The sequence below is a fragment of the Anabas testudineus genome, chromosome 5, assembly GCF_900324465.2.
Source record: "Anabas testudineus chromosome 5, fAnaTes1.2, whole genome shotgun sequence".
NCBI lineage: Eukaryota > Metazoa > Chordata > Actinopteri > Anabantiformes > Anabantidae > Anabas > Anabas testudineus.
In genome coordinates this window covers 16,877,604-16,901,879 of record NC_046614.1, presented here as the reverse complement: position 1 = coordinate 16,901,879, position 24,276 = coordinate 16,877,604, and the positions used below count along the sequence as shown (strand labels likewise).

The 24,276-nt window shown below is 38.6% G+C and overlaps 1 protein-coding gene across 2 annotated transcripts in view; it reads right to left on the bottom strand.

Moving 5' to 3' along the window:
* Positions 1 to 34: 34 nt before the first annotated feature.
* col2a1b (collagen, type II, alpha 1b) overlaps positions 35 to 24,276 on the bottom strand; it is a 42,466-nt gene continuing 18,224 nt past the window's right edge. For both annotated transcript variants that reach the window (XM_026348920.1, XM_026348921.1), the window contains 36 exons: positions 22,882 to 22,980; positions 22,741 to 22,785; positions 22,144 to 22,242; positions 21,926 to 21,979; positions 21,639 to 21,746; positions 21,341 to 21,394; positions 19,683 to 19,781; positions 18,813 to 18,866; positions 17,984 to 18,082; positions 17,648 to 17,701; positions 17,278 to 17,331; positions 16,782 to 16,835; positions 16,398 to 16,451; positions 15,657 to 15,701; positions 15,468 to 15,566; positions 13,534 to 13,641; positions 13,366 to 13,419; positions 13,184 to 13,237; positions 12,939 to 12,992; positions 12,660 to 12,713; positions 11,608 to 11,715; positions 11,277 to 11,330; positions 11,148 to 11,201; positions 10,369 to 10,530; positions 8,801 to 8,908; positions 6,425 to 6,532; positions 6,090 to 6,143; positions 5,820 to 5,927; positions 5,049 to 5,102; positions 4,733 to 4,840; positions 4,564 to 4,617; positions 4,335 to 4,442; positions 3,892 to 4,180; positions 3,471 to 3,658; positions 3,045 to 3,287; positions 35 to 2,864 (listed from right to left, as the gene is read on the bottom strand). In XM_026348920.1, coding sequence (XP_026204705.1) covers positions 2,718 to 2,864; positions 3,045 to 3,287; positions 3,471 to 3,658; positions 3,892 to 4,180; positions 4,335 to 4,442; positions 4,564 to 4,617; positions 4,733 to 4,840; positions 5,049 to 5,102; positions 5,820 to 5,927; positions 6,090 to 6,143; positions 6,425 to 6,532; positions 8,801 to 8,908; positions 10,369 to 10,530; positions 11,148 to 11,201; positions 11,277 to 11,330; positions 11,608 to 11,715; positions 12,660 to 12,713; positions 12,939 to 12,992; positions 13,184 to 13,237; positions 13,366 to 13,419; positions 13,534 to 13,641; positions 15,468 to 15,566; positions 15,657 to 15,701; positions 16,398 to 16,451; positions 16,782 to 16,835; positions 17,278 to 17,331; positions 17,648 to 17,701; positions 17,984 to 18,082; positions 18,813 to 18,866; positions 19,683 to 19,781; positions 21,341 to 21,394; positions 21,639 to 21,746; positions 21,926 to 21,979; positions 22,144 to 22,242; positions 22,741 to 22,785; positions 22,882 to 22,980 — 3,342 coding nt within the window. In that variant the 3' untranslated portion in view covers positions 35 to 2,717. The remainder of the gene's footprint in view (positions 2,865 to 3,044; positions 3,288 to 3,470; positions 3,659 to 3,891; positions 4,181 to 4,334; positions 4,443 to 4,563; positions 4,618 to 4,732; positions 4,841 to 5,048; positions 5,103 to 5,819; positions 5,928 to 6,089; positions 6,144 to 6,424; positions 6,533 to 8,800; positions 8,909 to 10,368; positions 10,531 to 11,147; positions 11,202 to 11,276; positions 11,331 to 11,607; positions 11,716 to 12,659; positions 12,714 to 12,938; positions 12,993 to 13,183; positions 13,238 to 13,365; positions 13,420 to 13,533; positions 13,642 to 15,467; positions 15,567 to 15,656; positions 15,702 to 16,397; positions 16,452 to 16,781; positions 16,836 to 17,277; positions 17,332 to 17,647; positions 17,702 to 17,983; positions 18,083 to 18,812; positions 18,867 to 19,682; positions 19,782 to 21,340; positions 21,395 to 21,638; positions 21,747 to 21,925; positions 21,980 to 22,143; positions 22,243 to 22,740; positions 22,786 to 22,881; positions 22,981 to 24,276) is intronic.

The following is a 24,276-nucleotide window of genomic DNA, read 5'->3' as shown; positions in this document are numbered from 1 at the left end:
GAGCTAATAAAAATTTCCCAGCAGCCTTTGCTAGCACTTTGTGTGTTAGCATGTTAGCTTGCAAGTGCTGCTAGCATGGCTACATGTGTCTTTTAAAGTGTACAGTTTCAAACCAATACGTGTTCATGGATGTAATTAAGTATAACTGCACCCCTTTGAGCAGGCAAATTGGGGAGAGTGGCGTTAAAACCTAGATTAGGTCAACTTTCTATGTAGTGTGTGCTAAACGTGTCGTGTCTTTTACTCTACAGAGGTTCAGGTGTGTGTGTCGTTCAGGGTGAAGACTGTGAATTAGCTACGAGTGCAACATTATTGTTAAGATAAATGTAAAACCTGATTTTTGGGCATAAACCACATGCTAAAAGATGAGAATGATGGTAATTTGTCCTGTGACTGTTTATGGATATACTTGACTCTACACGTGTGACTTTAGATGATCTGAATAAACCCTGATTGTAACCTTTGACCCGAGGATAATAGTTTCATCTGTGGCTGGTGAAGCTACAATAACACTGATAATGCAGAACACAAGAACCAAGAACAAGAACAATGTCCTCTCTGTGTACTTATTGTGTGGGTATTTTCTTTATTGATGTAGTTCTGTCCCGCTGAATTGTTTTTTTCTCCTGTTTGTATGCCAATAATCATTCAAACAAAGATTATGTCATAGATTGGAACCCTTTACATTAAATAATAAATGAACTATTAAAATCAAAAAGTGATTTCAGGAAAAAAAAAATACAACAAATGTATAAAAAAAAGTAAAGAAATGTTGCTGTACTTTGTGCATAGAGATGATTCTATCTTTTATTGCTACTGTAGGTTGAAAACAGCAAGAAAGACAACAAAGAGGAGTAATAGAAGTACAGGAAGACATTATCAGTTCATAGAATGAGCCCGTAATAGTCTAAAGTGCTTCCTATTTCTACTCTACCATATGATGAAGCTAAAAGAAATGATCAAAATCTATTTTACAAATATGGAAAGTATGAAAAAAACTTTCCCCACCTCCTTCTTCAACATTTTGTTTTTCTATAAATCCAAATGGCCCCACATTCATCCAACACTCCACTGCCTTTTCTTGAAATCGGAGCTGTTTGTCCCCCTGAAAATATATCTGGACATCACCACAAAAATACAGGGAGTAAAAACAGGGAACAGCAAAAATGAAAATGTTGAGGTGGGACTTTTTTGAAAGGAATTTCTCTGGGGAAAAGTCACAACCACTGCCCCAGATATTTCACAAAGGGGGAACAAAACAGGATATAAATAAAAAGCAACTTCAGCCTGTTCCTTGGTTTTGTATTTTATTTCCAATTTACATTAATTAAAACGTAACAAAAAACAAGTCATGATCATAATAATAATATAATAATGCTATTATTAATAATAATAATATTATTAATAATAAAAAATATACACAACCTCACACAAATGAACCCTCTGCACTGGCTGAAGAGCTGCGACAAGGTCAAACACACTTTAAATCTCTGCACCTATGTGAGTGTGTACGCCGAAGCAGAGGGCACTCCCTGTGCGAGGGGACTGATGGAAGGAAGTAGAGAGGGACTGGGGGAGGTCAAAGGTCAGAGCAAATCGGGGGCAGCAGAGTGGGCTTTTATGACCCAACGTTTCAAAAATATTGCTCATATTTGCCTAAAATATGGGATATATTTGTAAACAATGATTCAAGGAGGGGGCTTAGTTTTATTTGTGAAGTCGATTTTGTGTGTGAGGTAGCTTTAAAAACAAAATGTTTTCCAAAACAAATAGAATGAAAAATAAGAAATTTAATTTGTTCCAAATTAGGCATGCCTTGATTGTAAATGTGTTTAAAAGGATTGAAGCAGGAGGGTGGGGCATGGCAGGGGACATTTATCATCCTGAAATCAAAAATCCCAGGGTGAAATGCTCTCTCTGAGAAACTGTATATATATGTATACACACATATACATATATATACACATATATATACACGTCACTACAAATGAGTATATGGTTGTTAAAAAATACAGACTGTTTTACAACAATAGCACCATTGACTTTTATTATAATACACAGTAACAGTTTGATACACACTGTGGTGGAACAAATAGGAAAACCTGCACTTTCTGAGAAGCTAGATTTTTGGTTTCAAAGAGATGTGTATGCTTTAGTGAACATGGCAGATGTGGGTAAAGAGGAGGAAGTAAGAGAGAAAGTTGGTGCATAAGGTTCTTTTTTTTTAAATATGTGTAAGTGGGCTTTTTATTAGCAACAAATTCAGTCCTGTCACACCTGGGACCCAAACCTAAACAATAAATAAATAACACCAACACATTTTTCTCTTTCTAGCTCTCTGGTATGTTCCCGTACTCGCCTCATACTTCCTCCATCTTGTTTGTGGACGTGGCATTGGGGTAGGCACAGGAGGTTGCTGTGAAGTGTGTGGGGGGCTTTTGGGGAATGCTTAGCGTCCATATTGGAGATGAGTTGATTAGAGGCAATGCTGGATGAATCACAGATGACAGTTGCTGGTGCCATTCAGTGCAGATATCCTACGGAGTTCAACTTGGAAAAAGCACTTTTTACTTAGAAAAAAAGTCCCATTTAAAAAAAGTGTCTTGATCTTTCTTTTTCTCTCATCCTCTTCTCCTTTATCAGAAGTGTGCTCCTCTTTCATGATATTTTTCTCACATTTTCACTTCTTCTTTCTCTTCTACTCAATCTCTTGTTCTTTACAAAAAGCAGACTGGACCAACATCAACTCCAAACTCCTGGTCTGCTCCACCAATATCCATGGGGGCAATGTCCACAATTGGCAGACGAGAGGTCTTCTGTGATTTGTATTCAATCACTGTCTTGCCCCAATGGCCCGTGTGTTTCTGAGGGAATTAAAACACAAGGATTTAAATTACAAATGACTTCTCCAAACTTACAAGTACTCTTAGTGAGTACCAGTGACTAAAATATACAGTGCTTAATGTTGGTCATGAGGAGAAAGTGAAGTTTATAACAATTTTTCCACAGTGCTGTATTAGCATGTTGAATCTGTCCAATCTTACCGAGCAGCCGTCCTCCATCACGCTGTAAGTGAAACGACTGTTGCCCTCGGCTCTGATCTCCACATCATTGGAGCCCTGCAGAAGCACGGCCTTCTTCAGGTTGCCTGTTGAGGCGTCCATGTAGGCCACGCTGTTCTTACAGTGGTAGGTGAGGTTTTGAGAAGCCTCGGTGGACAGCAGTCTCAGGAAAGTCATCTGGATGGCAGCAGTGTTGGGCGCCAGGCTGTCATCACCATAGTTGAACTGCACAAGGCCACAGGTAAGAAATGGGAAGTTTGCATAACAGTTAATACTGCTATTATAATGGCTGTTGCAGGTTTGGTCTTATAAAAAAAGACAATGAGCCTTAGACCTGATCCATTAACATAAAATGCTAATGTCAAGAGTAGAGGAGGACAGAAAATTAAAATGTGTTGTGGGACTTACGTGGAATCCTCCACTCATTGTCTCTCCAAACCAGACGTGTTTGCGGTCCTTGCTCTTGCTGGACCACCAGTTCTTGCGAGGAATGCTGGAAGGCTTGGGGTGGACACAGGACTCTCCAGTCTCCATGTTGCAGAAGACCTTAATTGCATCAATGGTGCAACCCTGATTGGGATCAATCCAGTACTCTCCTAAAGGAGGATTTCAAGAGAGAGACAAATATTTGAATAATATATTTTGTAATTTAGTGTTGCAAAAACTAACTCTGAATCATCTGCATCTAAAAACCTCTAGATGACACAACATATTGACATTAACATTTGACTTGACTAAACTTCCTGCCAGCATAAAATGTCAAACGTCTAACTTGTGTCTATTTCATCTTCTCAGCCCAATTTAACAAATTCCTCTCAGTGTCACTCACCGCTCTTCCAGTCAGGATGGCAGAGCTTCAGGTCTCTGCAGGTGCGAGCTGGGTTCTTCTTGGATCCCTCAGGGCTGCGGATGTTCTCAATCTGGTTGTTGAGAGATTTGAGAGTGGCATCTACCTCAGCATCGTGCTGACGGAGGTTTCCAGAAGCCTGGTCAGCCCTCATGTACCTGAGAGGATCTGGGGACTTCTCAATCTGACCCAGACCAGCGAAGGCAGACATGTCAATGCCAGGCCCAGGGGGACCAGGAGGACCAGGGGGTCCAGGGGTTCCAGGTGGACCCTGAGAGAAAAAGAAATGCAAATAAAGATAGAAGCATTATATTTGGCATTTCATACAGTTTTGACATTTCTTTTTTTTTCAGCTAGTGCTTCATTTTGTATATTCCCATTTCTTGTTCAAGTTAAATGATTACTAAAATGATATATATACTCACAGCGGGTCCGGTCTCTCCACTGCGACCACGAGGTCCAGGGGGCCCAATGGGTCCTGGCATACCATTTGCACCATCCTTTCCAGCAGGACCAACAGGTCCAGGTGGTCCCTATTTTCACAGAGGGTTAAAATGGTTTCACGCTAAGCTCTAAAGACACTTATTGCAAAGAAAGCGATTTTCCAATTTTACAGGTTTCATAATTGAGTATTTTGGTAGTTTGTCTACTCACTCTTTGTCCAGCGGGTCCAGCAGGTCCAGTAGCACCCTGGTCTCCAGCTTGACCCTAGGACAGATGATGATTACATTTACACATACTACATTTACACTGAAATTATCAGTGATGTGTTAATAACAAAGAAATTACAGCTAAAACATGTAAGTTCAGTGTGGATCCTTACTGGAGGTCCGGGCAGACCCTGCAGACCAGTGAAACCTCTGTGACCCTTTTGTCCTCTTTCACCGGCCTCTCCAGCCTCACCCTTGTCACCTCTGGGTCCTTGAGGTCCCTGAGAACAAGAGGACAATATCCTAATTTACCTTTGTTTGCCTTGTGAAGTGCTTTTATTTTGGAAACATCAAAGCTTACTGGTATTTACTGTTATTTCTCTCTTGCATCTGATCCTAATTCTTTTTCTTTCTTTTTGTTTGTCAAAATTCAAAACACTCATTCAAACCTGAGACTGTATATGTTTTAACACTTATAAAGATACATACAGGCATTCCTCTGGCTCCAGCAGGGCCTGGAGGTCCAGCAGGTCCTTGTGCACCCTAAAAACAACAAAAGAAGGTGGTGATTTTAAGTAGAAATATAGCACTTGAGAAATTACTGCGGCATTATTTCAAGATTTTAATATTGTTTTTTAAACGGTTCTATTTATTTGTGGGTTACCTCTATATGCTAGTATTTTTCTGTTTTGAAAAAGATTGCTAAGATTTTGCTCTCACCCAATCAGTGTGAATATATGGTACACAATATACTTATCACTTGCTGTACAGTATGTGCTCCACTGTCTCTATAATAATTAGTTTGGAATAGTTGCTTCTTACCACACCTGTAGGCAATTAGTACTACAGTACTTAAGATAAGCACTCTGCAGTGCACTAAAGCACTCTGGTAACCCAGAAAGTCAAATGTGTTGTCGACAGGGACAATGTTGCACTAAGAATCATTTATGAACCAAATAATATAGATTAATAGTAGAAAACGTTGATGAAGCTCTTCTGAACTGCACTGAATAAATGCCATGATAAACAAAAACGATAAGCACAGAGTTCATTACAGTGAGTCGAGGAGGGAACACTTGAGACATGCTCCTCTGTATTTATGAGCCATCAGACAGTACTAATCTTCAGCAGGTGAAAAACAACTTCATCAAAGTTAGACATCTTCTTAGCTCACATGGAAGTTTTCTAGAAGTATCCTATTAAATGAAGAAAATGACATCACATTTCAGACAGGTTCAGTGTGTTAGTGCTGCTACTCACAGCTTCTCCTCTGTCTCCTTGTTTGCCAGTGGGGCCAACTGGGCCAGAAGCACCAGGAGCACCTGGAGCACCAGGAGCACCAGCAGGACCGGTGTTACCACGATCACCCTGAAACAAAAAGAGCAGTTTAAAAAAAGGAAGCTATGAACACAGAATCATCTGAGTACTGTATGTAGAAGTAGCCTGATGTGAAGTACATGGATAACACATGAACAAATACCTCTTACAGAGGAGTTGACCTTGTGTATCTTATGTAGCAGGATTTCTCACCTTGATTCCAGCAGAACCATCTCTACCAGGAGGTCCATCAGATCCAGGGTTGCCCTGTCATGTGATAGAATAATATTAAGTGTTAGTAGGTTTTACCTCCAACAAGCCAGATGTCCTGTTGAATACAAATCAATGGCATAATGAACCTTGCTCCAACAAAACACATAAATAATATGGTGTAGGCACAATGCCAATCCACACATGATCCAAATAGCCATGCATTTCAATGGGCTTGGCCTCCATACAAAAGATTTGCTGCCTACATCATCGATATTTGACAGTTAAAAGCCACTGGAGTACAGTGTGGCACACATGCTGTGTGTTGGTTTTCTGACCTCTCTGCCAGGCTCCCCTGCAGGTCCAGTAAGTCCAGGAGGTCCAACAGGTCCAGGGGGTCCACGATCTCCAGAGCCACCAGGTCCTCCCTGCTTTCCGGGCTCACCCTGAAAGGACAGATGAGGACTCATTATTGACCTATAACTAAATCCAGATTACTTAATCAGAAACCAAATATAGTTTTTTATGCATCTGAGTGAAAATGATCAAATATAAGAATGAAGAACATGGCACAAAATATTGCATCGGTTTAAAAATCTCTGATCATGTGCAGACTTCTAATGAGCCAAACCAGTTTCTGCAGGTCAAACTTCACTTCTGTTCTTAGATACATTTTCACTCCTTGAGAGTTTGGCATCACAGCTGCTTTCTTGGCAGCCCTGTCATGCATCGTGATCAATAATTAATTGTAAGGACATGCCCACTGAGATGTTGTACAGCCATGTCCCCGGCTTATGTCACATATCAAATAGTGTGAGATGTAGGCAGCAGAAGCCTTCTTGTTACATGTTGTACCATTCATCACATTGAATCAGTTCACCAGTGATCCAATAAGGACACAGCGGAATGACAGTTCAGAGCGTTCCTGTGCTTATTCTCCATTTGCTTGTACTGAGTAATTAGGAGACAGACTTCTAAATATTTTTAGTAGCAGCCTGTTTTATTATTTATTATTTAGAGGTTGCCACAAAGTATGCTGCATTCAGCAAATAGGACAGACACCTCATGTTGAGTTGGGTACCTAAAAGTCTAATAAACAGTATTAATTCACCTTTAATTCCAAAACACTGCATCAGACACCTAATAGAAATTGTAACAGATTATTCTTCTGTCAAGCAAAAAATACATGTGTAAGTTCCAGCCTCCAGACTGTTTTTCTTTTATAAAAAAAAAAGGCAGTGTTGTGCAGGGCTGAAACTAAAGATTGTTTTCATTTACTCAGTTACTCTTAGATGCCTAAGATTGTCAGAAAAGTAAAAGTGATAAGTATGGCATATAACATGTTGCACCTTACGACATGGAAGGCAAGTCCTGGGTCTGCCTTCTGGTGATTAAGATGTTAAATTTGACATCACAATTTCTCCTAACCAATTAATTGGTTATACACCCGCCCTAAATATATACTAGTAGTTGGACATGTTGTTGGTTAAGCTCTAAACTGTAATGAGCGGATTGAAGTGTCTGGGATTAGGTCAGGCTGAAATATCTAACCAGCCAGTCATATGGCAGCAACTCAACGCAATTAGGCTTGCAGACCTGATCAAGATGATCTGCTGAAGTTAAAACCAGGCTTCAGAAAGGGTAGGTGATAGTGTAACGGTGTGGGGGATATTTCTTTGGCACACTTTGGGCCGCATTACCAATTGAGCTTTGTTTAAATGCTACAGTTTACCTGACTATTGTTCCTGACCATGTCCATTCCTTTATAGCCACACTGTACCCATCTCCTGGTGGCTGCTTCCAGCAAGATAACACATCATGTCACAAAGCTAAAATCATCTCACACTGGTTTCACTGTACTCTAATGACTTCCACAGTTGCCAGACCTTAATCGAATAGAGCGCCTTTGGGATGTAGTGGAATATGGTAGATTCACTTCATGGATGTGCAGCTGGCAAATATGCAGCGACTGCATGATGCCAATCATGCCAATTTGGACAATATGGAGACTCTCTATTCTTCCTTTTTAAATCTTAACTCTATTCCACAAGAAAACTGCTATAGACTGTACATTGCCTACAACCTGGATTTAATTTAGAGATAAATGGGGTTCCAAGCTTTGCACGTGCAGGTTTGCAAATTAGATGCATTCAACACTCCAGTCTGCACTGATTCTTGTTCAAACCTTCCTGTCCACTTGACTTTGCCTCCTACAAGTGCAACAAAATGTCCAAGAACACAGTAAATGGTGACATTATACCTGTACATAGGGTGAAATCTAGAATATGTAGTTCTAAAAGTAAAGTTGCACAACTCAAAGGCAATATTCATGTATTATTATTATTATTAATAATAGTACCTCCATTTGGGAATATGTTTTCTTAAAACTCAGAGGGTGACAAATAATATTATTGTTTGTCATTAAGTAATAAAATGTTATTTCTGAAAACAAAATCCAATTAGTTGTTCATTTTAAGAGACTTAATCTTATTCTTACTTTCTCCTATGTATATTTACGGTTTCACTTTACTAAAGCAAAATCATTTCTTATCCAATTACTAGACTGATCAATGGAATAATTGCTGGAGAATACAGCATTACTAAAATAATCAATAGCTGCAGCCCTACATGAATCGATCGTGAAAATAATTGTTTTTCTGCAGGACTCATTTGTACATTGAAATATCTATTATAGATGAACATGTGTCACTTACAGAGGGTCCAGGCAGACCAGGGAAACCTCTCTCACCACGCTGTCCAGGTAGACCAACAATACCACGCTGACCAGCCAAACCCTGGGGACCTGAAGGACCTGGGGGGCCCTGAAAGGGCAAAATAAGAGGTGAGAAATACAATTATTGTGTAGTAAATATATCAACAGTCAAATCATTTAGTATTTATGGTGGCGGTGGATGGATGTTGTGGCTGATTCTGTCTTGAATCTGTAAATTCTTCATGGGACAGGTTTGTCTTTCTCTGGAGCATTAAAACTATTTATAGTGTTAATTTGTCTTTTCCGGCCAATAGTTAGATGAAATGAAACCAATACCACACTATACAATAAATAAACTACAGTCAGTGGCCAGTAAGCCTAGCTTACCATTTAAACTGGAAATAGGGAAAATAGCTAACCTGGCTGTTTGATGGAAATAAAATCTATCTACCAGTTCCTCTAAAACACACTAATCAACTTGTTGTATCTACAGCAATTTATTTAATTCATACCCGCAAATCATGCACATGTAATTGTGAAAATGACGTTGTGGTTTTATGAGTAATTATGTGTGGACTGTTTCTCTTCTGGGAGCAGTAACTTGCTGGGTTTTATTGTTGATGTGAGGCTGCACACCAACCAGTGTCACTTCACAGATGCATTTACGAGAAAACCAAGCAGAGAGAGAAGAGGAGGCAGATGATTAGCTGAAAGGGAACAAACGAATGGAAAAGAAGGAGAGGACCAAGCACGTAGTCTTAAGCTATGGGTAGTTTTTGTCTGTTTTTATTAGTTTCTGTCATGTTTCTATACTTATCAAAGTTTTTCTTTTTTCCCTTCTGTCATTTCATCAAAAGTGGCAGTAGATATAAATCTGTCTCGCCATCAAACCTTTATGGTCCACTTCATCTACTCTGGCATTTATCCTGTGGCGCAACATTGAAACCTCCCTGAACCAATGTTCACAGTAAATACCTGCCTTAAGTAAGTTGAGGCCTGAGACACACCATTTAGCTCAAAAGACGGATTTCTTGATGCATGGTTTCAGATTTCATACAGTTTACTATGCCCTGTAAGTGGGAAATACTCAACTCGGCTGCTATCTTCATGTTTGTGTACACAATCATCTGTGATATGTCATTATTTTGATAGGAAGTGTTGTGTATGTATTTTAGGTGTGTGAGTGTAGGCAAGGTAAAAGCTCAGGGTCCTGTCATCAGTCTGTCATAGAGCTTGTGCTGCCCTGTGCTGTAATAAGTCTTGATCTGCTATTAGAGTCAGTGATGGACACTTTTTATTAATGGAGACTGTGCTTGGCTGCTGTCCATTACTGATGAAATGGGTCCTTTGGGCTGACACAGCCACGCAAAAGTCGACAGAAATGAAGAAAACAAACCCATTTAATCATTTCTGTGTTCACCTTGACAGTGGAGGAGATGTGCAATCTGTTGCTAGAAGGTTTGCAGTGACATTTCCAGTAACACAATGTCAAGCAATTACAAATATTAAGGCCAAAAGAGTCTTAATTGGTTAATTGAGGGATATTGAATATAAGAATGACAAACTCACAGGAGGACCATCCTCTCCGGCATCTCCCTTCTCTCCGGGAGTTCCAGCAGCACCACGTAGCCCAGGGTCACCTTGTCTGCCTGGGGGTCCACCATCTCCCCTCACACCCTTGGGTCCATCTTTACCAGGAGGGCCAGCAGGACCAGCAGGTCCAGGATTACCCTAAGAAGTGTAATGAGGATGACATACATTAAAAGGATTCACATGCATGAAATAACATCATATATTTTCTACTATTTTAGCTAGCCCCTTTATCTGTACGTCTTTAAAAGACTATTAATATCACAGTTCTCACATTAGCAGACTTACGTGATCAGAGATGCTTCTCACAATATGTTGCACTTCCTCTTAACAAGTCTGTAGAAGCATTCTAACAAACTACAACGACTCCCACTGTGTCAGACATGCCATTTTGATCATGCGTAGGTGCTGAAACAGCAGGTGTCAGTGCTTTACTGGTGAAAATTAAAAAGGCGTCCTAGGCGACAATAAATCAGGTGATATCTAGACAACAATACTGTATTTGTTCTGCTGCAGCTTTTTTTCTTCTCACTCTCTTATCAAATTCCACAGGAATCTGTTTTAGTATCATCAGTGTGTACAATAATGGTTTAATGAGGTGGTTTAGGGTTATATGTGATATATTTATCTTATATGTTTTGATATTTTAATTAATATGATCTATCTGTGTTGTGGTAACTGCACGTTTTTTTACCATATAGTCTGCATGTGAACTGCAGGTGCTGAGTTTACCTTTGATAAAAAAAGACTGAACTTACATTGGGACCAGGGGGTCCAACTCGGCCAGCAGCTCCAGGGAAACCAGTGGCACCCTTAAAGAAAGAATCATTTAGATAAAGTATCTGCAACTATAAGACAACAATAAAGATTTAAAAAAGGTCACTTACAGGAGGTCCCTGAGCACCTCGAGCACCTTTAGGTCCAAAAACACCTGTGGGACCCTTGAAAAGAAAACATATTGTACATTATTGTTTGACATTTGTTTTATGTTTTATACCAGACAATAAAACCCAAATTGAAAATACTTTCAGCTGCTGTGAAACAATATTGGAATTTAATCTTCTCTTTGAAATGTTTCTCTTTGCATAAAAAAACTTCTGCAGTGCTTTTAAAAAGACCAAAACAGGTTTAGTATGATTTGGTATACAATATACAAATGCAATTTAGAGGTTGGACTGTTTGGTAGTTCAGTGTAAAAAAACCCAGAGTGACACCTACTGCAGGTCCAGGGGCGCCAGATGGTCCTTGGGGTCCAGGGGCACCAGCATCTCCCTTTTGTCCAGATTCTCCCTGCTCCCCCTTGATTCCAGGCTGTCCATCAGCACCCTGAGAGAAAAAGACAGTAACAAACATGAAATATACCAGTCACAATACAAATGTTTACAATGTAAATGAGTTATTTGTTAAAATGTTTGATCTGTCTGTACCAGACTTTAAAGGAGTAATACTGTTTACTACTGAAGTAATATATAGTAATATAGTATACACCTGACAGAAAGCAGTGCAGAAGAAAAAGTTCTTTAATGATGTAATCTGTCACCTGAAACTTTGACTGAGGTTGTGTCTGCTTCACAATCAATTAAACATGTGTAATAAGAAATAAAACATAACAACATATCGAATAAGAGTGACTGATGTTTTATGTAATATTTAATGTTATTTATTTTTAACTCCAGTCTGTGTGGTGTGAAACCATAGTTACAGTCTGTTAACTGTGAATAAAAAACATCTTAACACCTTGTACAGTAGTGTTAATCACTCTGACATAAATTCAATAAATAATCATAGTGCAACGTAGAGAAAAAAATGTATGATAAACGGTGCTGTTATAAAAACATTTTAATAAGCTGCATCCTTCCATCCATTTGGAAGGATGCAGCTTATTGCAAACATTTATCTCTCTGAGTCTCTGGATAAAACTGAACAGAGAGCAATACAAAAACCTGCTACTGTCTACACATTAGTCTGTCTCCCCAGAACAATACACTGAGAAAACAAGATGTGTGTTCCTAGCTACAGGTGTAGGCACGTCCAACAAAGCTGGAGACTAATATCTGGGTAACAACATACAAGGTAGAATTTTTTCTCCTTTTATCCACCAATACAATAACCAAATTTTCACTACAGAGGTTATCTTTTGTATCTATCCAAACTTGTTTAACCTTACCCCCCTCACTTTGGGACTTTAGATTAAATATCGAGACATTTAGTGCTATTCCTCATATTTCAGCAGTGCTAACAACTGGACAACTTTGCTTTTTATCACTTACAGGAGGTCCAGCAAATCCAGCAGGTCCAGGAGGTCCAGTCTCACCCCTGTCACCCTGAAAGATGAAGGAAAATAGGACATGATAAATTCGAAAGTTTAATCTTACAACTGAATAGTGTTAAACTATTGGATATTTCAAGTAATCCTATTAGAAATGGTGCAATAAATCACTTAATTTCTTGCATTTTTTTGTACTAAAGGGTACCGAACATGCACAAAATTCAAAAGACAGTGGCATTCCGGGTTTAAAATAATCTGATACTGGTTAAACTTTACTTACATGAGCACCACGGGCACCAGGAGCTCCAGAAGGACCAGCAGGACCAGATTCACCCTATCAGAGAACACAGGATGAGGATTAGCAACAGATATCAAGCTATTAACAGTCTCTGCAGATATGATCAGTGACAGCTAGCCTTCATGCCCCAAACACTAAAATCAAACTAAGTAAAAACCTATTTACATTACCATAGGTATGTGAAAAGAAAGAACTGGAAAATTTTGTTTTAAAGCTGTAAGACTTACCTTCTCACCATTGGGACCAGCAGGGCCAGGAGGACCAATGGGACCAGTGAGACCCTGTTACAGAATAAAAAATAGAAAGAGTTTCACAATTTTTAACTGACATGAGAATTGAAAAATAAAAAAAATAAAAACTCCCATTTGTAAGAACTTTAACTTTTAGATGTAAAGGTTCCTTCACTCACTCTAGCTCCATCTTTACCAGGAGCACCTTCAGGTCCTTTCTCTCCAAGGTCACCCTATTAAAGCAATAAAAAAAACATCACAGAGAAAAACTTAACACTAAATAAAGAAGATTTTACATAATTCACATATGAATATTGTGCCACTAACACATTCCCGCCATGGCTTACTCTGTCTCCTTTGGGTCCAGGAATGCCAGCGCCTCCTCTCTCTCCAGGCATACCCTGCAGGCCAGGGGGTCCCTGAGCTCCAGGGGTACCTGCAGGTCCAATGGCACCCTATAATGGAGGAGACATAAATGGAGATGGGTTAGCACAATGACAACAGTGTGTTAAAAAGACACACAGACGAAAGGTACAGGTTATTGTATACTGAGCTGTATATAGGCACCTGTTACCAACAATGTTTCCTGATGCAGTCATGGTTTAAGACTTGAATATATTTTGTTGTATTATTTTATATTGCTTTTGCCAAAAGTTTGTGCTTCTTTATATACGAGTTAGAAACACAAAAATGGTGCTGTCACAGAACGAGAAGGCGTGTTCGTATTCAACAAAAAGACCCACGCTCATCTTTGTCTCTGCATTGTCTGTTCAAGGTTTGCAGAGAATTGAAAAAATGAAAAAACAAAACAAAACAAACAACAACAACACTGTATCATTCTTGACACAAGTTGTTTACTTGCTGGATTAAAATGAACAGTTTTGCCAACTTTTTTGCCCATGTCTAACTTAAACAAGAGTGGGGAAAAACTTTTGATGTAGGTCCACCTTTGATTCTGCATTTTTAGTAGACAGGGGAGTTTTATCATACACATATCAAAGGCAAGAAAATGGAAGCAAATGCAGACTTTAACCTACTCTTTAAGTCCCAATGTTGGTCAGAAGCTATCAGTCTTATCAGCAGTACTTTCTGTCACAGCCTCACACAGGAAATCAAACACAAACACTAACTCTGCTCTCTATCTATAGGCATTTAGCTGTAACCACAAGGCTCACACAGCCTCAGTGTTGGCTGTGAACACATTAAAGCTATATTCTAACTTATGGCAGCTGGTGTACAATGTGTCCTGTGCAGCAAATCATTCTGCATCTTCCTCAGAACCCTGCATCACCATCCACAAACCTTCTGCTCATCCCTCCTCCATCACTCATGTCAGCTCTATAATCCTCATCTTCTCTATCTGCTCCAGCCTGACCTTAAAGGAAGAAAACCTATGAACCGGGATTAAAATCTGACCAGATAACGAACAGCAAGGGGAAATTGAAGCCATTCTGAGCTCCCTCTACTTACAGAGCAATTGTGACAAATTACTGCAGAGGCTGGAGTGACTGTGTAGCTTTTCTTGAAAAATAGTGAGGTACCAGTTGTTTAAAATGTAATAAAACTAAATGTCAATTTACATTGCTGGCATTGCATGATATAAAATAAATATAAAATAAAGTTGTAAAGTAAAAAAAGTTAATTATTTTAGTATTTTAGTGCAGTTTTTTCTAATCCTTAATAGCTAGTGGTTTCCCAGTTTTCGGCTTGTGAACCTTTAAATCCAATATCCTTACTTAGTTGAATCATTCAAACAGTAATAGAATCTCACATTCAAATTCCAAAACAAAAAAATTAGGAAAATCTGAAAGAATTAAGAGTAACTTTATGAAACTGAAGCTGCGATTCCATGGGGGATCCCAAAAACATAGTGTCAGGGAGACAGGTATTTTTATACAGTTAGAAAAGAAAAGTGGCAAAAGTGGAAGTGGCACATAGCTTATTCCAGCTAAACTCACAAGATCACATGTCACGATCTGGGTGATTTACTTCCTCCAATAAACTATTTCTGGGGCAAAACACGTGTGTACACTGAACACTGACGTAGACATAAATCCTGAATGTACTGTACACAGCTCAACTCACAAACACCTGAGGTAATTATTATTTGATCACATGCCCAGATTGTTTATTCTGCTGCATGTGTTGGATTTATATATGAAATCTGGCACAAGTACTGCAGAATCACATTTGCCAGTAGTGTGTGTGTGCACCTCAAGGAATGTGTTTAATAATTCAAAAATCTACCTTTTCCTAGTTTTAGACAAAATGTTGAACTCACCTTGGGTCCATCAGTTCCAGGAGTTCCAGGCAGGCCTCTAGGTCCCTGCAGACCCTGAGGGCCAGCTGCTCCTCTCTCTCCAGGGAAACCACGCTCTCCCTGAACAGTGACACAGGCAAAAATCAGTAAGCATGGCTGATAATCAGTTGACCAAAGAACAGTGAAGTTAACTGAAGACTGTCAACTTACTCTGGGTCCAGTAGCACCAGCAGCTCCAGCCTCTCCAGGAACACCCTTAAAGAAAAAAAAGACATGTAGGATCAGTATATAACAAGTCACGACATGTATGTTTACAAATAGGAAGCATTAGAAATAGCTGGCTTACAACTGGCAATGATCAACTCAAAATTATTATTTAGACCTGGATATTTACATGATTAAGTTTAAAAATACACATAAACAGCACATCTATTTGGCTAAAACCATCTTAATGCTTCATTTTTCCATTCACAATAATACATACATTTGTACAATATATTAATAAATGAATGATTAGCATTTGAATGATAAGATGTTTGTATCAAACACTATGTGTATCCTTAGAGTTCATTGTTTAAATAAATTTAAGACAGAACAAATTGTTCAGTATCACTGAAACTGTGGTGTGCACACATATTTTAACTTTTTAATTTCACCTTAATTTTATTGCTGGCATTTTATAATATAAAATAAAGTATTTAAATTGGCTTAGCATACTTGCTCTTAAACACCAACAGCTTGTTAACAGCTTAGTAGAAACTACTTTTGTAACAGTTAGGAGAAAAGTACGTATGAGTGCCATATTGGGAACTATCAAGTCATTTAGATATCAGTATAAACCAATTCACTTTAGCACTGAGTATTTTAGGTGGTCTTTTTCAAGCCTAACACAGAATAAACTTAGTATTTTTACTGTAGCTATACAAGGATTTCAGCAAAAAGTGCACAAACCTGGTCTCCGGGCTTGCCTCCCTCCCCAGGGGGGCCAGGGGGTCCAGGCAGACCCTGTTTACATAGGAGGAAAAAATGTGTATAAAAAAACTGAAACAGAAATGAACAAAAAACCAACACAAATTTGTGTTTTGTGAAATTAGGTTGATTCTAAAAGTAAACATCTTACATATAATGCAATATTTTTATCAGGTCAGAGTGTCCTGATGTTTACACTGTTTATACAGTGGAATGCTAAAGATAAACTAGGTGATGTTTTTCATATATAAGTGTTACACTGTAAAAATAGTGATATAATTTCCACCATCTTTAAAAACACACGTAGAGAAATGGCTGCTTTCACACATAAACTTTATCAATTAAGGTTTGAGCAGACACACTCACCTGGAAGCCTGAGGGACCGGGCTGTCCTTGCTCTCCTCTCTCTCCAGCAAGGCCCTACGTAAACAACCCATTATTACAATTTATAATCACAGTCCATTTCTATCATTAACTAAATGTCATCAATTTCACATATTCATGACTTTGATTATTAAGATGGAAGGAAAATAATGCCAACTTTGCAGCTGTGATATCAGTAAACATAATAGATGTGACTTTTTGGTTTGCAGATAATGATGTATCAGATTAAACAGGGTTTAATTTGTTTAGTGCACTGAAACACAAAGTTCAAAACAAGCTGCAAGTCTGTGAGTCAGTGATGACATCTTATGTCCAGACATTTGTGTCAAGGACTTTTTTCCCCAGACAGAGCTATCATTGAGGCAGTCTGGGCAATAGAGATAGCGAGGGTTGCTTCTAAGTACAGACTTAGAAAAGGGAAAGATAATATCAGCGGTAAAGCTATATGGAGTAGCATGGGGTAGATAGGGATACATACCGCAGGGCCAGGGGGTCCAGCAGGGCCGGTTTCTCCATCTTTACCAGGCAGACCCTGAGGACATGAAGGAAAAGTGAGAGAAAGGAAGAAAGGAGGAGGAGGCAACAAATAAATACAGTAGAAATCCCAGTTCAAATGCCCTATAATGTGTTTAATAATTTAGATCTTTTGATAGTCATGAACATTTAGAGTGTTAAAACACATGTTGAAATCATCTGGTTGTTTTCTATTATTTATTTTAAAGGTCATGTGGTGAAGTGTAATAGAATAATTAATTAATATTTATATTTTGATATCAGAAAACATGGTGGCACAACTATGAATACACTGAAATGAATTCAAAGCAAACAGACGCAGTGATCTAACATACCCTCAAACCAGGAGCTCCAGCCAGTCCTTTCTCACCAGACTTTCCAGGCTCTCCCTAATCACGACAGAAACAAAATGTAAAGGTTAACCAAAAGGCCACTGCTGATTTGCTGGGTCCTGTACCTATATTGAGTAGAGAGAGCACATGTACGTGGTGCACATCCAAATGCAGAAAATGGTTCAGAAGTGCTCCAGATTTTGCTGAGCAGTTATAATTTGGATTAGAAAATACAAATAAAACAACAAATGGACTTAAAATCTAACATGCTGAAAAAATCAAACCTTTGACAGATGACATCTTTGTTACTCTCACATAAATGTTTGTATAAAAACTTACAGTTGCTCCTTTGGGTCCAGGGAATCCCATGACACCAGGCTGTCCTCGGGCTCCCTGTGGACCAGGAGGTCCTGGACGCCCATCCTCACCAGAAGCTCCCTAGTCAAGTAAATTGAAGACAGTTTAGATATACTATGCCGAACAATATTCTTCAGAGATTAATAAAAACAGACAATCTAAGCAACACAATGTATAAACTAGAATGCCCTGCTAACAACCATGAAGAGTCAAAGACAGCTGTAAAAAGATGGGTCTGATAGTGAGGGATAAACTGAGGCCTGCAATGGAAAAATGCTAAATCTCCTCTGGATTTTCACTGGTAATGCGGAATGTAGAGCAGTGATTACTTAGAAAATTGAGTCAGAATTGGGGATGTAGCTGAGAAATGTTCACTATGTCCACGGAGGATATGCAACAATTAATGAATTTGTTGAAATGTTCATGGCTTGTCTAGCTCCTAAATAAATACACATACCAATACAGAAAATGCCTATGCTGTGAATTCAATGTGAACGCTGAAGCAAACCACAATGTGTGAGACTTTTCTGCTCTATAAACCAGGACTGTTGAGCGTATTAAACCACTGGGGACGAGGTTGGTGGATAATTTAATGAAACCACTTATGAGTTATTATGTGATGAGAGCACATTTGGTGAAATTACAATTTTCTCGCCAGTTGTTCCACATGTAATATTCAAAAAATAAAACATAGAGCCCTATGTATGAGGATACGTGCTGTGTCATTATACTGTACTATACTGATTTAAAAAGACAAACAAATTGTATGATATTAAAACAAAACAACAACAATAACAAAAAATTGACTTACAGAAGGTCCAACTTTGCCTTGGGGACCAGCATCACCAGGGCGTCCAGTCAGGCCCTGTTACAGAAGGAGAGAAAGGAATTAGAGTCATCTCTATGTGACCATGTGGCACTGTGGGAAACTCTGTAAGAATAAACATTTAAAACAGCTGCTCAGGAAAGTGACTAAGAACAAAACATAAATGAATGAACACTGACGTTTAGTGGCCAGAGTTATCTCAGCTTGGGTTTAAATCAAATGAAAAAGGTGAACGCCGCATATTTTATACATCAAAGTTTGTTTACAGGAGTCTTGGGGGATTAAAACTGCATTCGTGAAAAAGGTTGTTTAACCTTGGCTAAAGAGAGAGCTGTGGAGAATCTGATAAAATGCCTCAGAGGAGGCCATTTAAGGTAGCAGCAGTTGTGTCTGTGTAGAAGTACTGTAGGTTATGTTGTGAGATTACAATATGCAATACAATTTAGTATTTTGTATTATAAAATTCATAGAATAAACTAAAATTAAGGATAGCTCAGCAATTATAGATTGAATTTTGACCAATTCTTAATTAGACTTTGTCTTGTTAGTGCCTTAGGTTTACAGTTTTTACAAGCATCTGAGTTGAGCTAAATCTTCTACTTCTTAAGTTAAATTAACAGATTAAAACTCACTGTCACAAAGACACAAGAATTAAAACGAATTAAAATGGAGCAACAAATTAGATAATTTGTAAAAGATGATCACAAATGTATTATCTTCAGTGTGCAATCTTATATACTGTATATACTGTACTCACACTGATAGGTGATAATTGTTAAACCTACCTAACTAAAATGAGTATTCCAGCAGATCACTACACTGTGATAATACACAACAGGGAGAGGACAAACCTACCCTGGCACCAGGCAGACCAGGCTCCCCAGGACGGCCAGGGTCACCATTAGCACCCTTGGGACCACTGGCGCCAGCGGGTCCACGCTCACCGGGGGCTCCCTGTTTTGGGGGAAAGAGAATGAAAACAGAATTGGTCAATCAGTCAATCACTAAGGAGGAGACACTTCAATTTTCTAACCCAAAAAGAACTGAGTTTCCTTTTTAACTGTAGGAAGGAGTGTCATTGACCTGCTGGAGATGACAAGATTAAATTCTGACACATTCATTTTGAGATAAATGAAACAGTGCGTGGGGAGGATAATGTGAAATGAGATTCTGGCTTTGGTGATTTAGCGCATTCAGGTCACTTGTGCATGATGGTGGTTATGAGCTCTGCTGCCATCTTGTGGCTGCATGCTGGACGTACATGCATCCGTGCTCCTGTTAGAGTTATTGTCAGATGAATTCACCAACAAGCAGGAGAGCTGAGTCTTGAAAAGGTGCCCCACTTATTACACGCCTCATCACACAGATAATTTCTAAACTGTAAGCCGCTTTGCTGCTGCTTTGTGCAGTTCAATTCTATTTGAGAGTTAATGTAAAGTTAATGAGGTGAAAAAGTTTTTTTTCAGTCAATAAAATACACAGGAAACTTTTTTAACCAAAATGTTGGTAAATACTCTCAAATGTGATTGATGAGTAATTAGTCATTAGCCAAGTTCAAAATTCTTTATTCCAAAGTCTTTTATTAATGATAATTATCTGAATTCAGAATGCTAATTGCATCTTTTCACTTTTTCTTTTCTAGTGAACTGAATGTGACTCAGAAAGGCAATTTTTTTCTAACCCTTTTGTAGAAAAAAGTATGTAACAATACACCAGTGGTATTAAGTTGGAGAAATATATATTTTATGTTTTATTCTTGCGTATACCCTTATACAGCTTTGTAGAGATTGTGCTCTAACTGTTCAGCTATCAGTGCGATTCAAAATAATTTTTCTTAAAGAAAACAGTGTAGCTAGATTTATGAGTTTTTGAGAAAAGCTTGTGTAAAATTTTAATCTTTTAATTTAAGCAGTATAATACTAAGATATAATAGCTAACATAAGATGTTACATAAATAACTGTTGGTTGCTCTAGTATTGAAAAATATCAAAATATATTTCGCAGCTGCGTGTAATGATGTAGCAACTTAAGGAAAGATACCAGAAGAAACTATAACACATCGTCTGATAACCACTGATAACAGTAACCAAGGGAACATCTTCACGAGACAGAACAGCATCTAATTTTCCTTAATTACTCTTAATAATATTCAATCTTTTTCCTCTGGCAAGAGGTTGAATGTATACAGGCCTGTTTGATGTCCAGTGACTTTCAGCTCCTCAAAAAGTCAGACAGTAGCTAATTTGGAATAATTGGACTAATTTAATATATCAAATGTAGTAAAAACAATGTTATTAGATGATTAAGATATGTGTCATTTTCTTACTGCAACTACTGCAACAAAACCAAATAGTAAACCAATACTGGACTTTGTTGTTAGTAACTGCTGTTTATAAATGCTATTTCAAACACATAAAATCCCTCTGTTGGTGTTATTAATTTTCTCCTTCAGATCAGATTTTCTGTTCCTACAGCAGTAATAAACCTTTTCAGGAATGAGTGATGATACTCACTTTGGGACCAGCCAAACCATCTTGACCTGGGAAACCACGGTTACCGGGAGCTCCCTAAACAGAAAACAGAAAATGAGAGTCAGGGTTATGATTACCAATATATTATCGAAAACACTGAAGATAAATAGATTTTTTCCATACGTCCCTGATTCAACAGTAACAAAAATTTCAGATCTACTTTCCAACACAAATCTACACATGAGGAAACATTTTATTCAGTGATGTGCTACAGCACAGTACACATAAAAAAAAAAAAACTAGACAGGAACCTAGTTTTGACCAATCTAGTGATACTCACTCTCTCTCCAGGAGGTCCAACTGGTCCAGCAGGACCGGGCTCACCCCTGGGTCCTCTCTTGCCCTCTTCTCCTTGTGGCCCGAGTGATCCCTGAGGACCAACTGGTCCCTGGAAAACACATCCATTACAGACCACTGCATTGTTTTTCCATAAACAATAAAAAGTTCAATGCTACTTCATCTTTGTGGAGCTGTTATACATACATACTGTTTTGGATTTTGGATTTTGTGGAACACATGGATAAATAATTAAGCAGTAGAGGAACAAGAAAATAAAACAAAACTTACAATTTCTCCTTTGGGCCCAGCCTCTCCCTTGAACCCTGGAATACCTGGGTCTCCCTACAGAGGAGTGGATATGCAGATAACAAAGACAGAAAAGACACAGAGAGGGAGAGGAATCATTTTTACTTTTGAACCCAGTAACTGTGCTATGTTGTTAGATACAACATAAAGGAGTATATATCAGCTGTGAATTGTGAATGAATGGTTGATTGAGTACATACAGATGTTCCTTTAGGCCCAAGAGGTCCAGTTGCTCCCTGAGGACCGGGAGGCCCACGGGGACCAGGGAAACCAGGAGCACCAGCAATACCAGGAGCACCCTACATATAAAGAAGGAGGGTGGGAATTGAAGTTATTAAGATGGTTGGTCGCTAAACTATTCATCTAATGGGATGTTTTTTAGCAGTGCGATATTTTTCTATATAATTTGATTTGGTCACTGTTCAGTGAATATAAAAATATAAATTCTGCATCATAAAATCAACTGCAGAGTTCAACTATCTTGTCTGAAGTAAAGAAGATGAAGTAAAGACGGTGATGAAGAGGAAGTAGCACAAATTTCAATGACAACTTGTTCTGGGCACCTGGCTGTCAATCTGTCACCAGCCTAATTCTTGTAAGACTGTACAGTCTGAGGACAGGTGGCCATTTAAACGACAACATCAAGGGCCTGGTCTTATGTATTTTACATGGGTAATGGGAAATGTATTACCGTGACCTCTATAGCACAACAGTTAAATGAGAAAAGAAGAGAAAAGAAAGAAAAGAGCAACAAGATGGCAGTTTGAAATACAGACAAATGAAAGTTTTAAACTTACAGCTGATCCTTTAGCTCCAGGGATACCATCTGTACCAGGGTTGCCCTGTAACAAACAAAAAGAGAGAAAGTAAGTGAATACACTGCAATAACTTTGCTAGATTTCATATGCAAATAGTTTCATTTTAAATACATCACTTACAGAAGCACCAGAAGGTCCGGGTGATCCAGGAGTGCCAGACTCTCCACGAGGTCCCTGAGCACCCTCAGGTCCACGGGCACCAGTAGGACCAGCTTCTCCCTAGTCAGCAATGCACAAAAGGCAGAAAAGAGAATCACAAATCTCAAACTGAATTCTAAAGGATAAGTGACAAGATAATAGTAATAGAAAGTGCTATTTACATTTTTGTTCTTTATTCATTTGTATAATTTTTTTAGTAGTATGGTATTACGTCCTGGAGAGTGTTCCTGAGGACTCTTTCTACGTCCTTCCCATTTCCTTCCAAAACCACAATACTGTTAACCTGTATTCTGTATTACTGTATTCTGTTTTACTATGGATGCTGCCACTGGGAGAGAGTTTATTTTGTATGTCAAAATAAATAAAATAAATTATACTTAACTACTAAAATGAGGCAAAGTTAATCAATCCATCTATCTATCTATCAGTCAGCCAGTCAACACCTATAAGGTTTAATATGTGCATGCTTATAAAAGACAGGTGTATTTAATGAGGAAACATGAAAAAGGATGTGCAGAGAAAGTCAGGAGCCAGAAACTATTGTTATACAATATCTCCTACAAGATGTAGGAGGTATAGCTGTGAAAGGGGAGACATGATAGAGGACTTCAGGAGGAGAGGTTCACTTAAAGGATATTTTAATTAGCAGAGGCTTAGACTCTAGTTTGTATAACTTCTTCAGAACATTTGGACTTATGAAGACTATTTGAATAAGGCAACGCAATAAGAACTGATACCTACAGATGGCAGCATTGCAACATTTTTGGATGCAGGCTGCCTTAAAACCCCAGAAAAGAAGTAGAAGGCGACAGGTGTGAAGGAAGTGATCCTTGAGAATTAGGCCACAAATACTATTACTCTTCATCACTGACCGGTTCATCAACCACAGACTAGGCAATGTGAAAAGATCAGTGAAGTGATTTAGATGAGGCCTTTGTTCAACCTCTGAACACAGGAGACTTGTTTACACCGGCAGTGTCCGTCTTCTGCTCAGGCATCCTGCTTCCATATTGTTGATTTGTACTCTGTTCCTAACACTGCTCCTGTTTCAACATGTAAATATTTTCCAGTCCACCACGTCCTGTCAGGTCATAACATACTATTATCCTCCTACATAATTAGCATCCGTCTATTCATTTAAGATGGCACCATCTTCATCTCTGACCAGAGGATTTAGTTCATGTCCACGGAAATGCAGGATGCCAGTGCCAAACCAAGCTAAGTATTTTTTCCATCTATATTAATTAATTATTATGGTTGTCAGATTGTGAGTGGATGTCCTCAACCTGATAGTGTGAACTCTTTTAGCTAATGCTAATCTTAAAAACACTTTTTAAGATTAACTGTTGCAGTTAA